The sequence below is a fragment of the Jaculus jaculus genome, chromosome 9 (genome assembly GCF_020740685.1).
Source record: "Jaculus jaculus isolate mJacJac1 chromosome 9, mJacJac1.mat.Y.cur, whole genome shotgun sequence".
NCBI classification, from domain to species: Eukaryota; Metazoa; Chordata; class Mammalia; order Rodentia; family Dipodidae; genus Jaculus; species Jaculus jaculus.
The window spans coordinates 94295847-94309096 of record NC_059110.1 but is presented as its reverse complement, the minus strand read 5'-3'; the positions used below and the strand labels follow the sequence as shown (position 1 = coordinate 94309096).

Sequence of the window (13250 nt, the reverse complement as noted above, 5' to 3'; positions counted from 1 at the left end):
ACAGACAAAGGCTGCTGAGATAGTAAGGAAATATTTGATGCTCAAACCACCAGTATTGCTCACTTCAAATATATGAAAACATTTCTAATTAGGGACCAGCCCTAAAAACAAAGCTCTATGGAATATAGATGTGGAATATGGAATACAGTCAACCCATACTTTTCTTTTAACATTTCATATGTAGTGCATTAGTTACTGGGCTCACATCCTGAGGCAATTTGGTAAAGATATAAAGCTCACAATTGTAAAAGCAAAACAGCCAGACAGTAAGGAAGATCCAGAGAGAAATCCTACAAAGTCAACATTAGTGGCAGCCCCTGGAAAATAATCATAGTGCTACCCTATAAATACCTGCTGGCTAGGAAACTGACAGAGGACTGATGTGATATTGCTAGCATACTGAGCCATTTCCTTTTTAATAGACTTCTCCACATTGAGAGGGATACGGCCAGAAACACTGGTCATGATATCCTGCAATTCTAGGAGAGGCAGAGAGGGATCTCTGAGAGTCTTCATCAAGTGCTCTACCCAGTCTTTTACCTAAGAAAGAAATAATTACAAAGAATCCAAAGGTAAGACAATTTCCATAATAAAATGAGATGGCCAAATTCATGATTACTTCTAATATGCAGTGTAAACCTCAAATACAGCCTCTAGTTGCTGGTTTAAAAAGCACTAAGAGCCAAATAAATAAGGAAGCCAAGAAATAAGAATTTAAAGAATTCAAATCCTAAAACCAAAGGTAAGAGGGTTTCAAGTCTAACAGCTTTTTTTCCCTTTCCCTCTAAAATCCCCTCATGGACTTTAAACTATTCTGAAGACATGCCTCCCCCAAGAGGAAATCCATACCCTGCTGCTGAAGAAAGGATCTGGCAGGCAGTATCCATTCATGACATTGACCAGATTGTCCAGGACATAGTGGAAAACACGATGGAGCTTCTCACCCCTGAGAGCTGTGCTCTGGATCTGGGGCAGGCTACCTGTGTGAAGCTCTGCCTGTCAACCCAACAAGAGACCAACAGTCATTACTTTTGAGGCAGGGCACAAGCACCACTGCAATCCAGTTACGGCTCTGCATCGAGATGACAGTCTTGCACTAAGCCCAGCTGCTACCAAAGAAATTATTGGAAGAAGTTACAGGATCTTAGCTATATATATGTTCACTATAGCAAACAATAGCTCCACAATATAATAGGTATGAATACAAAACTTAAACAGAAAACTGGCAAAAAGCTTGGCATAACTAGTGGAGTACATTTGCAATTCCAGCACTTGGGAGGTGGAGGCAGGAAGATCCAGTTCAAGGTGACCCAAAAACTGAAAGGAAAGAAAACAAAAAAAAAAGGGAGGGGGAAACTAGCAATCCAAGCACCTATTTCTATTTCTCTACACTGGTCTATTCCTGGGTTCTTGGAGATCAAGGTTAGAGGGCCTTCTTCCTTACCTGTTGAACCTTGGTGGGGTTGTCCAGCTGCATTTTGGCTATTACACAGCCAGGGTCAAGACTTGCTCCAGGCCGCTTGACATAATGGATACAGCCAGATTCCCCAGCTGTTAAGGTCATCACCATTTTCATTACCTATAATGAAAACATATAAATTGCAATCTGAGCTCTCTTTTAAATATGACTGCTTAAAGAGATTAGTTTTTCCCTTAGCATCTAAGCTGAAATATAGTTAGCCCAGGAAAAAAAAAAAGAGACAAAGAAAATTTCCTATGAAGCATACCAAAGCAGTCAATTAGCATATCTCTCAGGCCTAGCTTAGAGGGTTACTAACAATTTCTATGATTCTGGGTTTGGTTCTGTTTTTCGTTGTTGTTTTTTTTTTTTTTTTTTTTGAGATAAGGTCTCATGTAGTCCAAACTGGCATCAAACTTATGTTAGCCAGGACTACTGACCTTGAACTCCTTATCCTCCTGTTTCTGCCTACGGAATGTTGGGATTTCAGGTGTGTGCCGCCATGGCTGCCACTTCTCTACTTTAAGGATATTCTGCTACTATAATTTTACTTGCTTTGTACTTAGAAGTGATGACTTGGTCTCCCCACACTGGCAGTGTTGTGTCTCCATCTCAGGCTGTCTACTTGAGAGACTCAGGAAGCCAAAACCTAAAGGCTAGTCTCCATTCCTCTTTCTCCTTCATCTACTAATTACCTGCAAACCTCACACGAACATTTTCTCTTGTCATGTCTTTGCGTTAGGCCTTTCTCACTCCTCACTACAGTACTTACAAAACCCAAGAGATTTCCTACCTGCTATACATCTCCAATAAGGTTCCCCCAAATCATCACTGTATGGCCCAAATCTCATGACTTCATTTTACTACTTAAAATCTAATGATTCTCCACAGCTTACAGGATAGTCTAATCTTTCAGCTTGGCATATAAGATGCTTCATGGCCTCATACTCAAGACCTGACATTCCTTCTAGGCATCCTTGCTTGTCAGTCCTCATAAAGCCATAGTTTACTGCTAATAAACACTTACAGTCATCAAATACAGCACACTTTGTTTCTGTTCCTTTATATATTGTATTCCATAAATTTAAACAATCTTCCCTACTCTTCTTCACCCACCTAGGACTAGGTATCTTTGCAAGACTAAGAATCAAATGTCTCCTATCTTGAATTGGGCTAGGTGGCCCCTCTGCTTTAGATTCACCTTCCACTACTTGTATGTCCTGTCCACTCCTATCATATTTTCTGTGTGTAGCCAGCAACCAACTGACCTAACATCTGTCAGGTAGTGATAACTACATAGAATCTTTTTTGGAGCTCAAGTTTCTTTAGCTCTCAAAGGAAACTGGTGAGCTTTTGATTTTTAAAATCTTAAGGGTAGCTAAACCTATTAAACCAACAGATGTTCTTTCTTTTCTATCTGATTTTTCTATTCAGTATGATCAGTCCATTCTAGTCAACTGTATTCCTACCTTCCCTCTCATGACCCAGCAGTTTATTCACCACCCTGACCTCAATCTCTGCATAGCACTGGCCAGCAAACACGTGGCCTCCATCCTCCACGATGTACTGGATTAACTTCCCAGCAGAAGGTGAACGCAACACAGATGGGTCATTCTCCTTCTCAAAAACACAGGTTTTATTACCAATCGTGATGCGATACCTAGGAGATAAGTGGGAGTAGGCAAGCCAATGAAGTACTCAAGATGTCAAGGGAAATGAGTGTGTCTTCCCTCCCCCTCCCTGCCCCCAGGCATGGTATCACTCACTCTATTCTCAGGCTGACCTGGAATTCACTATGTAGTCTCAGCTGGAATTAAACTCACAGTGATCCTACCTCTGCCTCCCAAGTGCTGGGATTAAAAGCCCACCATGTCCCGCTTTTTTCTTTCTTTGTTGTTTTGGTTTGAATGTCAGTCTTTAAAAACAGAAAATTTTATCCTATACACAAATGTAGACATATGAACAGGGCATTCAGTGTACTTTTGCTTACAATTTTAATAGCAATCTTCAATAAGGGTCAGATTAAACAGATTATATGTATTCATAGTAGAAAATTATGCAAACATGAAAAAGAAGAGCCCTTACAAAAAGATAGGGCAAGTCAGGAAAGATGGGTAAGTGGTTAAGGCGCTTGCCTGCCTAACCAAAAGACCCAGGTTTGATTCCACATGACCCACGTAGGCCAGATACACAAGGTGGCATAGGCAGCTGAAGTATGTTTGCAGTGGCTGAATGCCCTGGCGTGCCCATTCTATCTGCCTCTCACTCACAAATAAATAAAATAAAGATAACGATGATATAATAACTAAGCAATATTTCTCTCCCCCACTATTCCTTCTCATCATCCCTAATGCCAGAATTATATACATAAGGCACTAAGCCTGGCTATAACTACCAATTGTTGGACAGTATCTGTTGGTATGTTTAAAGAACATTAAGTAAATTAATTCATTCAATTATCACAACAGTCTACAATAGGTTAAAGGTAAAATAATAATGATGTGCAATGGGTTAAGGATGGGGTTCAGTTCACAGAACGCTTACCTAGCATACATGAAACCCTGGGTTCAATCCCCAGTACATTACATAAACCAGGCATGATGGTACATAGCTATAATCCCAGCACTTGAAGGGAGATTCAAGAGGATCGGAAGTTCAAAGTCATCCTCTGCTACAAATCAAGTTTGAGGCCAACTTGAGATACATGAGACCCTGTCTATCCACCTCCACTTCACCCAGAAAAAAAGTGTAAATATTATTTAAAGTGCAGAATTTTTTTTATTTGTGAATCTTTAAAAAACATTTATCCTTGAAAAACCAAGGATAAATAAACTAACATTTATTTATTCGTACCTGTATGTTGGGGTGGGGGTCCTTGCCACTGCAAGCAAATGCTCATCTGGCTTTACATGGAAAGCTAGGAAACTGAACCTGGGCTGGCAGGCTTTGTGACCACTGAGCCATCTCCACAGTCCTTATAATATGGGAAGCTGATTTTTTTTGCATTCTCAGCCAATGTTGTAGTACTAGGGAAATATGGTTTCTTTCCTTAAGAAACAGGGTGTCGAGCTGGAGAGATGGCTTAGCAGTTAAGCGCTTGCCTGTGAAGCCTAAGGACCCCGGTTCGAGGCTCGATTCCTCAGGACCCACGTAAGCCAGATGCACAAGGAGGTGAATGCATCTGGAGTTTGTTTGCAGTGGCTGGAGGCCACTGTGCGCCCATTCTCTCTACCTCTTTCCCTGTCGCTCTCAAATAAATAAAAAAAGAAAGAAAGAAAAAAAAAAAAAAGAAACAGGGTGTCACTAAGTTGGCCAAGCTGGCCTTAACCTTCTAGTTTAAGTTATTCTCCTCCCTCAGCCCCAAGTAAGAATGTACCACCATGACAGCTTGAAACATGTTTCTAACTATAAGCACTTTTATACTCTTAAAATTTTTGTTAAATGTATGTGTTTTGTTTTTTTTAATTGAACAATGAGTATACCAAAATTTACTTGGTTGGTAAAATGCCAAGAGCTAGTGAATATCAAAAGAAAAAATTGAAAGTATGCTAAGCCACTCACCTGTCCACTTCCTCCTTCATGTACGTGGTATAGCTGCTGCCATCATAGGACAAGAGCAGCCCGCCATCACTCAGCCGGTGCACATCCACCTCCACACACGAGCTATTCATGATCACCACATAGGAGTTGGGGGACTGTCGCGTCACCTGGAGTAAGCAAAAAATGGAAAGGAAAAAAATCAGTGTATCCCTTTTAAATGTTGCTCCCAGATAAAATTTTAGTATTTCAGAGACATAGCTTAAAAAAAAAAAACAGACAAAGTCTGTCAGGAAGAAGGAAAGGAATGGCATGGGCTCCAGTTGTGTCAAGGTCTGGCAGCAAAGTTCTTTTGCCAGCAGAAATGCTGCTTTGTTGCTTTTCTCTGCTCTGGCTGTTCCCTGTCCCCTTTATCTCTTGGTCTAGTTGAGAAACAACTAAAATTTTTCACAGAATCATCAAATATTGATTCAGGCTATTGATACAGATAATGACTATAATGCCTCAATTCCTGCACTATAGCAAATGTTTCTATCTCTCTCTCTCTCTCTCTCTCTCTCCGTATTTTTCAAGGTAGGGTTTCACTCTAGTCCAGGCTGACTTGGAAGTTACTCTGTAGTCCCAGGCTGGCCTCAAACTCACAGGGATCCTCCTACCTCTGCTTCCATGCCCAGATTCCATCTCTTGATCTGGCAGAACAAGCTAACAAAGAGAGATGAAAAGTATGGTACAAGTTTGGTGGGGTCTGCATACCTTAAGTACATATTTGACCCCTTCATAGATGAGCTCAACATCTACTGTGTTCAGAAGTGTATGAGCAGGAAGGACTTGACCCCTGAAAGAACAAGGTAAGAGTTACTATTAGTGAAAAGTTCTAATAGTTTATAAAGGAAACTCAAAGGTTATTAACTGTGATATTTCCTGAAGTAGCAAGACTAGAAGACACCTAAACAGCTGTCTGTAAGGGACTGGTCACATAAATTACAAAGGACGACAATGGAATTTTTAAAAAATATTTCATCATGGTAAGAAACATAATACATAAAATCACCATCTTAACTATTTTTCATTTTGAATATATTATTTCTTTATCTAATTGCAAGTAGAGAGAGAAAGAGAAGAGAAACATACAGAGAGAATGGTAATACCAGGGCCTCCAGCTGCTACAACTGAACTCCAGATGCATGTACCACTTTGTGTATCTGACTTTATGTGAGTACTGGGGAATCAATCCCCGGTCTCTAGGCAAGCACCCTAACCAGTGTGACATCTCTCCAGCCCCATCTTAACTGTGAAGTATTGTTATATTTATATGCATATGTTTATATAAATTAGAGTATCTTAAAAAGTCACAGAAGCAAGCAGTAACAGAGATTGGCTACAGGCAAACTCACTGGGTAGGAGAACAGAAGTAAGGAGGAAACTTTTCACTACACATCTTTTTGAAACTTGGACCATGTGAATCTGTTAATAGTAAGCAAGTGTTTTTAATCACTGAGCCATCTCCCCTGCCCCTCTATTAATTGTTGTTAAAAATAAAATCACAGGCCGGGCGTGGTAGCGCATGCCTTTAATCCCAGCACTCGGGAGGCAGAGGTAGGAGGATTGCCATGAGTTCAAGGCCACCCTGAGACTCCATAGTGAATTCCAGGTCAGCCTGGACTAGAGTGAGACCCTACCTCGAACCCCGCCCCCCCAAAAAATAAAATAAAATAAAATAAAATCACAGGTCTTTGTGATTCACAACTATAATATCAACACTCAGGAAGTGGAGACAGGAAGACTACTATTGAATTTTGAGGACAGCCAGGGCTACATAACAAATCCTGTCACAAAGAAATAATCTAAACTTAAAGAACTAATAAAGGGAGGAAGTAATAAAGTAAGGGTTGGGAGTTGCTAATAACTAGCAAATTTGGGTAGAGAATATACACAGAAGTTATCTGTATCATTTATGCAACTCTTAAAAGTCAAGTTAAGTTGGGTATGGTGGTGCATGCCTGTAATCCAAGCACTTGTGAGATAAAGGCAAGAGGATCGGGAGCTCATTACCAACCTCAGATGTACAGCAAGTTTGAGGCTACCTTGGACAATGAAATTCTATCTGAAAATAAAACAAGAACAACAAAAGAAGGCCAGGCATGGTGGCACACACCTTTAATCCCAGCACTCCAAAGGCAGAGGCAGGAGGATCACTGAGAGTTTAAGGCAACCCTGAGACTACTTAGTGAATTCTAGGTCAACCTGGGCTAGAGTGAAACCCTACCTCGAAAAACAACAACAAAAGAACCAAATGATTCCCCAAATTGCCAGGTTTTTTGGTTTTTATCTCTGGAGGTAGGGTCTCACTCTAGCCCAGGCTGATCAGGAATTCTCTATGTAGTCATAGGATGGCCTCAAACTCACAACAATCCTCCTACCTCATCTCCCAAGTGCTAGGATTAAAGGCATGTGCCAGCCACCACACCCAGCTTACAAGTTTTCATAATAACTTAAAAATGAGAATGCTGGGCTGGGCCTCGTGCTACATGCCTATAAACCCAGCACTGAGGAGGCTAAGGCAGGAGGACTGTGAGTTTTTGACCTGCCTGGGCTACATATCAAGGTCAAGGCCAATCTGAGGCACACAATGACATTCTATCTCAAAAAAAAAAAAAAAAAAAAAAAATCACACAAACAAAAAAGAAAGCTAAAGGGGCCTGTATATGGTACATTTGTGCAGCAACGGGGAAAGGGGAAACCATTTAACTAGGTAGGAGATTGTAGGTTTAAGAACAGAAGTAAGTCGAAATGGACTGGAGAAAGGGCCAAAGTGTTCAAGGAGTTGAAAGTCACACTGAGGGATTTATACTTGATACAGAAAGGAAATGCAAGCCGCTGAAGGCTTTAGCACATGAGAGTAACACAGTGAGAGATGTTTATCACAGGGCTTCAGTAACTGTGAAATCTCAGTTCAATTTTCAAAATTTTGTTTCTTTTCAGATGCTTCAAAGGGGAGTTGATAGAAGTCTAACAACACATAAAGAAATAAAGTGCCTGCGGTTAAAGTACTCTAGTATGATTAGCCCTCTGGACTACATCTCAGGCACAGCTTAGCCTTTGAAATCAGCGTTAGAAATTAGTTCGGCCCCATACATGTCTGACCCCTCCACTTGAAAGACTTATGAGGTCATCCTGAATACCAGCATCAATTATTAATTCCTGAAAGGTGGTATAGGTAACATATGAAATATTTAGTGTTCAATGCTATGAAGAAATACCAGATCTTTATCATCACGGTTTGGGGAGATTTTCACAGGACAGAATGTTTACTGCAGCTGGGCTTCAGTGGTGAAAGACAGCAACCTGTTCTAATTGTGGCATGTCTCTCTCTTGCCACAAATTCATGAACAGGTAACAGTATTCACAAGCTAACAGAAAGTGACAGAAAAATAAACGGGTCTTTGAGCTGCAGTGCATACACTGGGCTATTAGTCAGCTTACACAGCCCATAAGAAACAAAGCCTACCTTTCTAAGGAGTGAAGGAAGTTAGAGATACTATTCCGCAGGCTCATATCTGCCACATGGAGAGCTCCACACACAACTCCCAACATGGTATCAGGACGCTCTGCCTAAAAAGAAGAGAAGGCCAGAAGCATGATCATTTGACACTTTGACTCTTCAGATGAAATTGGGTTCAAATGTACTGAGAAAGAACAAAAATCTATACCTTTACTGCCAGACTGATTTTGTAAACTAAAAACAAACATATGAACCAGGTATGCTAGTGCATATGTACAGTCCCAACACCCGGGAGGTGGAGGCAGAAGGACGGTTATCTTTAAGTACACATTGTGATCAAGGACAGCCTGTGCTACATGAGACCTTGTCTCAAAAAAAAAAAAACCAAAAAAAAAAAAAAAAAAAACCAAAATCCACAACCCCACATTTATGTTAGAATTTGAATAAAAATAAAAAATAACTTTCCCTTACTCCCTGTAAGATTTTCATTGAGCCATCTAAGAATAGCTCAAAAACAGACTTGTCAGAAATAAATTCAGAAGGTATAAAGATTTGGCTGGCTGATAATCCAAAAACTAAACACTATCTATAGCAAAATGTTAGCCTTTAGACAACCTAAATGAATCTAGTAATTTTATGTGAAACTTGGGGTCATTCAGCAATTCAGGAAAAAGACATCACTGTCAAGTCAATTTAAACAGTCCCCTCTCATCAGTAATTAGTAGGTGTAGAGGTTGGTACCTCCCAACCAGCTTAGGCATCTAATACTTCAATCATTACATGCCTCTTTTCACATATAACCTGGAAAGAAATATGTTGTACAGATGACTGTGTAGTACAGGCACACGAGCTGAGGATGAACCCACAGGTTTGTGCATGATAGGTAAGCACTCCATCCCTGAGCCACATTCCCAGTCTGGCACAAAAACACTGGAAGTGCAAAAACAGTTTGACTCCTCGATTTTTCCAGGTAGATAAGAAACCACTGCATTAGAATCAAATTTCATCTGGTGACAGGGACTGATCACACACTCACCTATAAAAACCTAATTCAGAGGGGAAATACATACCTGTACTTTTTCTGCTATCAGTCTGTCCAGCCAGCCAGTGTCAATTCTATTCAGCTGAAAGCTTTCGGTCTCTAACAATTTAATCAGGTACTCAACTGTAGTTCGAAAATCACCCCGAATAGATAGCTCCTTCAATGCCACCACCATATTTCTAGGGGGAGGAACAGAAGACATTGTGTGTTACAGTAACAAATATTGTAGTGTTTTCCAAATCATATTAAAGGATTGTTTTAGTCTCTCAGACAGAGAATTCTAAAAAGAAAGCAAGTATGCTTATTCACATGTGTACCAGAGAAAAAAATATGTAGTAACTCACTAAATGTAGATGAACTTTGACTGCTATTACCATAAAAGCATCAGCAAATCACATTTCATTACCAAGAGTACAGACCAAATTATATGAAAACTACCTCTCAGTTTGTTAGGTTTCCATTATTCCATCCATTTATTGTTGATCAGTTAGAATTACAATGCTAATATATTACATCCTCATTCTGACATGCTTTTTGTTTTGTTTGAAGTAGGTTCTCACTATAGCCCAGACTGACCTGGAATTCACTGTGTAGTCTCAGGATGGCCTCAAACTCACTGTGATCCTCCTATCTCTGCTTCCTAAGTGCTCAAATTAAAGGCATGCACCATCATGCCAGGCTCTTTACATCTTATTTTATTAATGAGTATTTTATCCTCACACCTTAGGCATTTTTTATAAACTTTTTTTGTTTTTCAAAGTAGGGTCTCACTCTAGCTCAGGTTGACCCGGAATTCACTATGTAGTCTCAGGGTGGCCTCAAACTCACAGTGATCTTCCTACCTCTGCCTCCCGAGTGCTGGGATTAAAGGCATGTGCCACCACACTGGCGTGTTTTTTTTTTAATTTTAATTTTTAATGTCTTTATGTGTGTGTGAGAGAGAGAGAGACAGAGACAGAGACAGAGACAGAGAGACAGAGAGAAAATGAATGGGCACGTCTCCAGCTGCTGCAAATGAACACCAGACACATGTGCCACCTTGTGCATATGGCTTACATGGGTCCTGGAGAATTGAACTTAGCTTTAACTTGGCCATCTCTCCAGCCCTATAAACTTTTTATAATTTTTTTTTTTTTTAGAGAGAGAGAATGTTGGTGTGCCAGGGACTAAGCTACTGCAATCAAACACCAGATACTTATGTCACCTAGTAGGCATGTGCATCCTTGCACTTGCCTAACCTTTGTGCGTATGGCTTACATGGGATTGGGAGAGTCAAACATGTGTCTTTAGGCTTTGCAAGCAATCACTTTAACCACTAAGCCATCAGTCCAACCAACACCTTATACAGAATTTACATGCAACAAAATATACTTAAAGAGTTAAGTTCAATGAATTATGGCAAATTCTAATACTTTAAAGTTTTCCCTACAAAAACAAGTACTTAGCTAGGGTGCAAACAGATAGCAACCTGATGCTGCATCTTAGACAACAATGTAATGACCTTCATTACTTTTATTTTCAAACCAAATAAAAATTATAAAATGCATAGGGAAGGTACTTTCATCAACAAAGACTTATTATAGAATCTCATATGCTCAAGATGCATGTGAAGAGAAAATTTCACACAGCCACCACATTAAGATGTATGGTAGAATATGACAAATGCCATAGAGATTTAAGCAAAATGCAGAACAGCCTGTAAGAAGGGAGAAAATCTGCCTCCCTGTGGTTTCATGAAGGAAGAATCTATTATCCTGGATAGTGAGTTCTGCATAAAATTAGCTTGGGCTAGAGAAATGATATGAGAGGTGGGCATGGTGGCGCATGCCTTTAATCCCAGCACTCGGGAGGCAGAGGTAGGAGGATCGCCATGAGTTCGAGGCCACCCTGAGACACCACAGTGAATTCCAGGTCAGCCTGGGCTAGAGTGAGACCCTATCTCGAAAAAGTGAATTCCAGGTCAGCCTGGGCTAGAGTGAGACCCTATCTCGAAAAACCAAAAAAAAAAAAAAAGATATGATTGCAGGAGAGGGCATGAGGACAGTGACCAATGGCATATTCATTAACTCAACAAATATTTCCTGAATGTTTACTATGTTCAGGGGCTACTGTAGTAACAATACAAATATGGTTCTGTTCTCTTGGCATTTATAATATGATAAATAATTTTGGAAATATGGCTTGTGCCAACCCATATTTAAACATAGGTCTAGAGCTGAAGAGATGGCTGATCGGTCAAGGTGCTTGCCTGCAAAGCCTTGACCCAGGTTTAAGTCCCAGCACCATGTAAACAAGGTGGTGCATGAATCTGGAATTCATTTGCAGTGGCTAGAGGCTCTTGCACAGCCATACTCTCTATCTGCCTCTTTCTCTCTCTCTCAAACAAGTATTTTTTAAAAAGTAAATAAATGAGGACTGGAAAGATGGTTTACTGGTTAAGGTGCCTGCAAAGCCAAAGGATCCATGTTCAATTCCCCATTACCCATGTAAGCAAGGTAGTGCATGTGTCTGGAGTTTGTTTCCAATGCCTGAAGGCCCTGATATGCCCATTAACTCTCTATCTGCCTCTATCTCAGTCAAATAAATAAATGACAAATGAAAATAAATAAACAAACAAACAAATAGACATAGGTCTAAAGGCCAAAAGAATTCAGGTAAGTTGTAACAAAGAAAGCTCTCAGCTGAAGAATGAACTTTTTATTCATTGTGTGTGTGTGTGCGTGTGTGTGTGTGTGTGTGTAGAGAGAGAGAGACATATAGAGGACAGACAGAGAATAGGTGTGCCAGGGCCTCCAGACACTGCAAACTAACTCCAGAAGCATGTGCTACTTAGTGTATCTAGCTTTATGTGGTTACTGGGGAGTTGAACACAGGTTGTTGGCTTTGCAGGCAACAGCATTAACTGCGAAGCCATATCACCAGCCTAAAAATGGACTTCTGACATATCAAGAAGCAAACATAATGTACAGACAACAGTTTTGGTATGCAAAAAATTAACCTAGCTTGCTTTATTCTGTAGAGAAATATATCCAGCAGGTCAGAAGTAAGAAGCAAGGGATAGGAAGATGGCACAGCAGTTAGAGACACTTGTTTACAAAGCCTTATGGCCCAGGTTCAATTCCACAATATCCATGTAAAGCCAGATACACAAAGTAGCACATAAAACTGGGGCTTGTTTGCAGCAGCAAGAGGCCCTGATGTACCCATTCTCTCTCTATATTTATATGAAAAGGAGGGAGGGAGGGAGGGAGGGAGGGAAGGGAAGAGGGAAGGGAAGGAAGGAGGGAAGGAAGAGAAGAAAGGGAAGGAAGGGAAGGAAGGGAAGGAAGGAAGGAAGGGAGGGAGGGAAGGAAGGGACGGAGGGAGGGAAGGAAGGGACGGAGGGAGGGAAGGAAGGAAGGAAGGAAGGAAGGAAGGAAGGAAGGAAGGAAGGAAGGAAGGAAGGAAGGAAAGAAGGGAGGGAGGGAGGGAGGGAGGGAAGGAGGGAGGGAGGGAAGGAGGGAAGGAGGGAGGGAGGGAAGGAGGGAAGGAGGGAAGGAGGGAAGGAGGGAAGGAGGGAAGGAGGGAAGGAGGGAAGGAGAGAGGGAGGGAGGGAAGGAGGGAAGGAGAGAGGGAGGGAGGGAGGGAAGGAGGGAGGGAGGGAGGGAGGGAAGGAGGGAAGGAGGGAAGGAGGGAGGGAGGGAAGGAGGGAAGGAGGAAGGGAGGGAGGG

At 41.1% G+C, this 13250-nt stretch overlaps 1 protein-coding gene across 4 annotated transcripts in view; it reads right to left on the bottom strand.

Moving 5' to 3' along the window:
* Acaca (acetyl-CoA carboxylase alpha) overlaps window positions 1-13250 on the bottom strand; it is a 334197-nt gene that overhangs the window by 185363 nt on the left and 135584 nt on the right. For all 4 annotated transcript variants that reach the window (XM_045158041.1, XM_045158040.1, XM_004664543.3 and 1 more), the window contains 8 exons: window positions 9569-9719; window positions 8505-8608; window positions 5750-5831; window positions 5021-5166; window positions 2969-3119; window positions 1445-1579; window positions 850-996; window positions 352-540 (listed from right to left, as the gene is read on the bottom strand). In XM_045158041.1, the coding sequence (XP_045013976.1) occupies window positions 352-540; window positions 850-996; window positions 1445-1579; window positions 2969-3119; window positions 5021-5166; window positions 5750-5831; window positions 8505-8608; window positions 9569-9719 (1105 nt within the window). The remainder of the gene's footprint in view (window positions 1-351; window positions 541-849; window positions 997-1444; window positions 1580-2968; window positions 3120-5020; window positions 5167-5749; window positions 5832-8504; window positions 8609-9568; window positions 9720-13250) is intronic.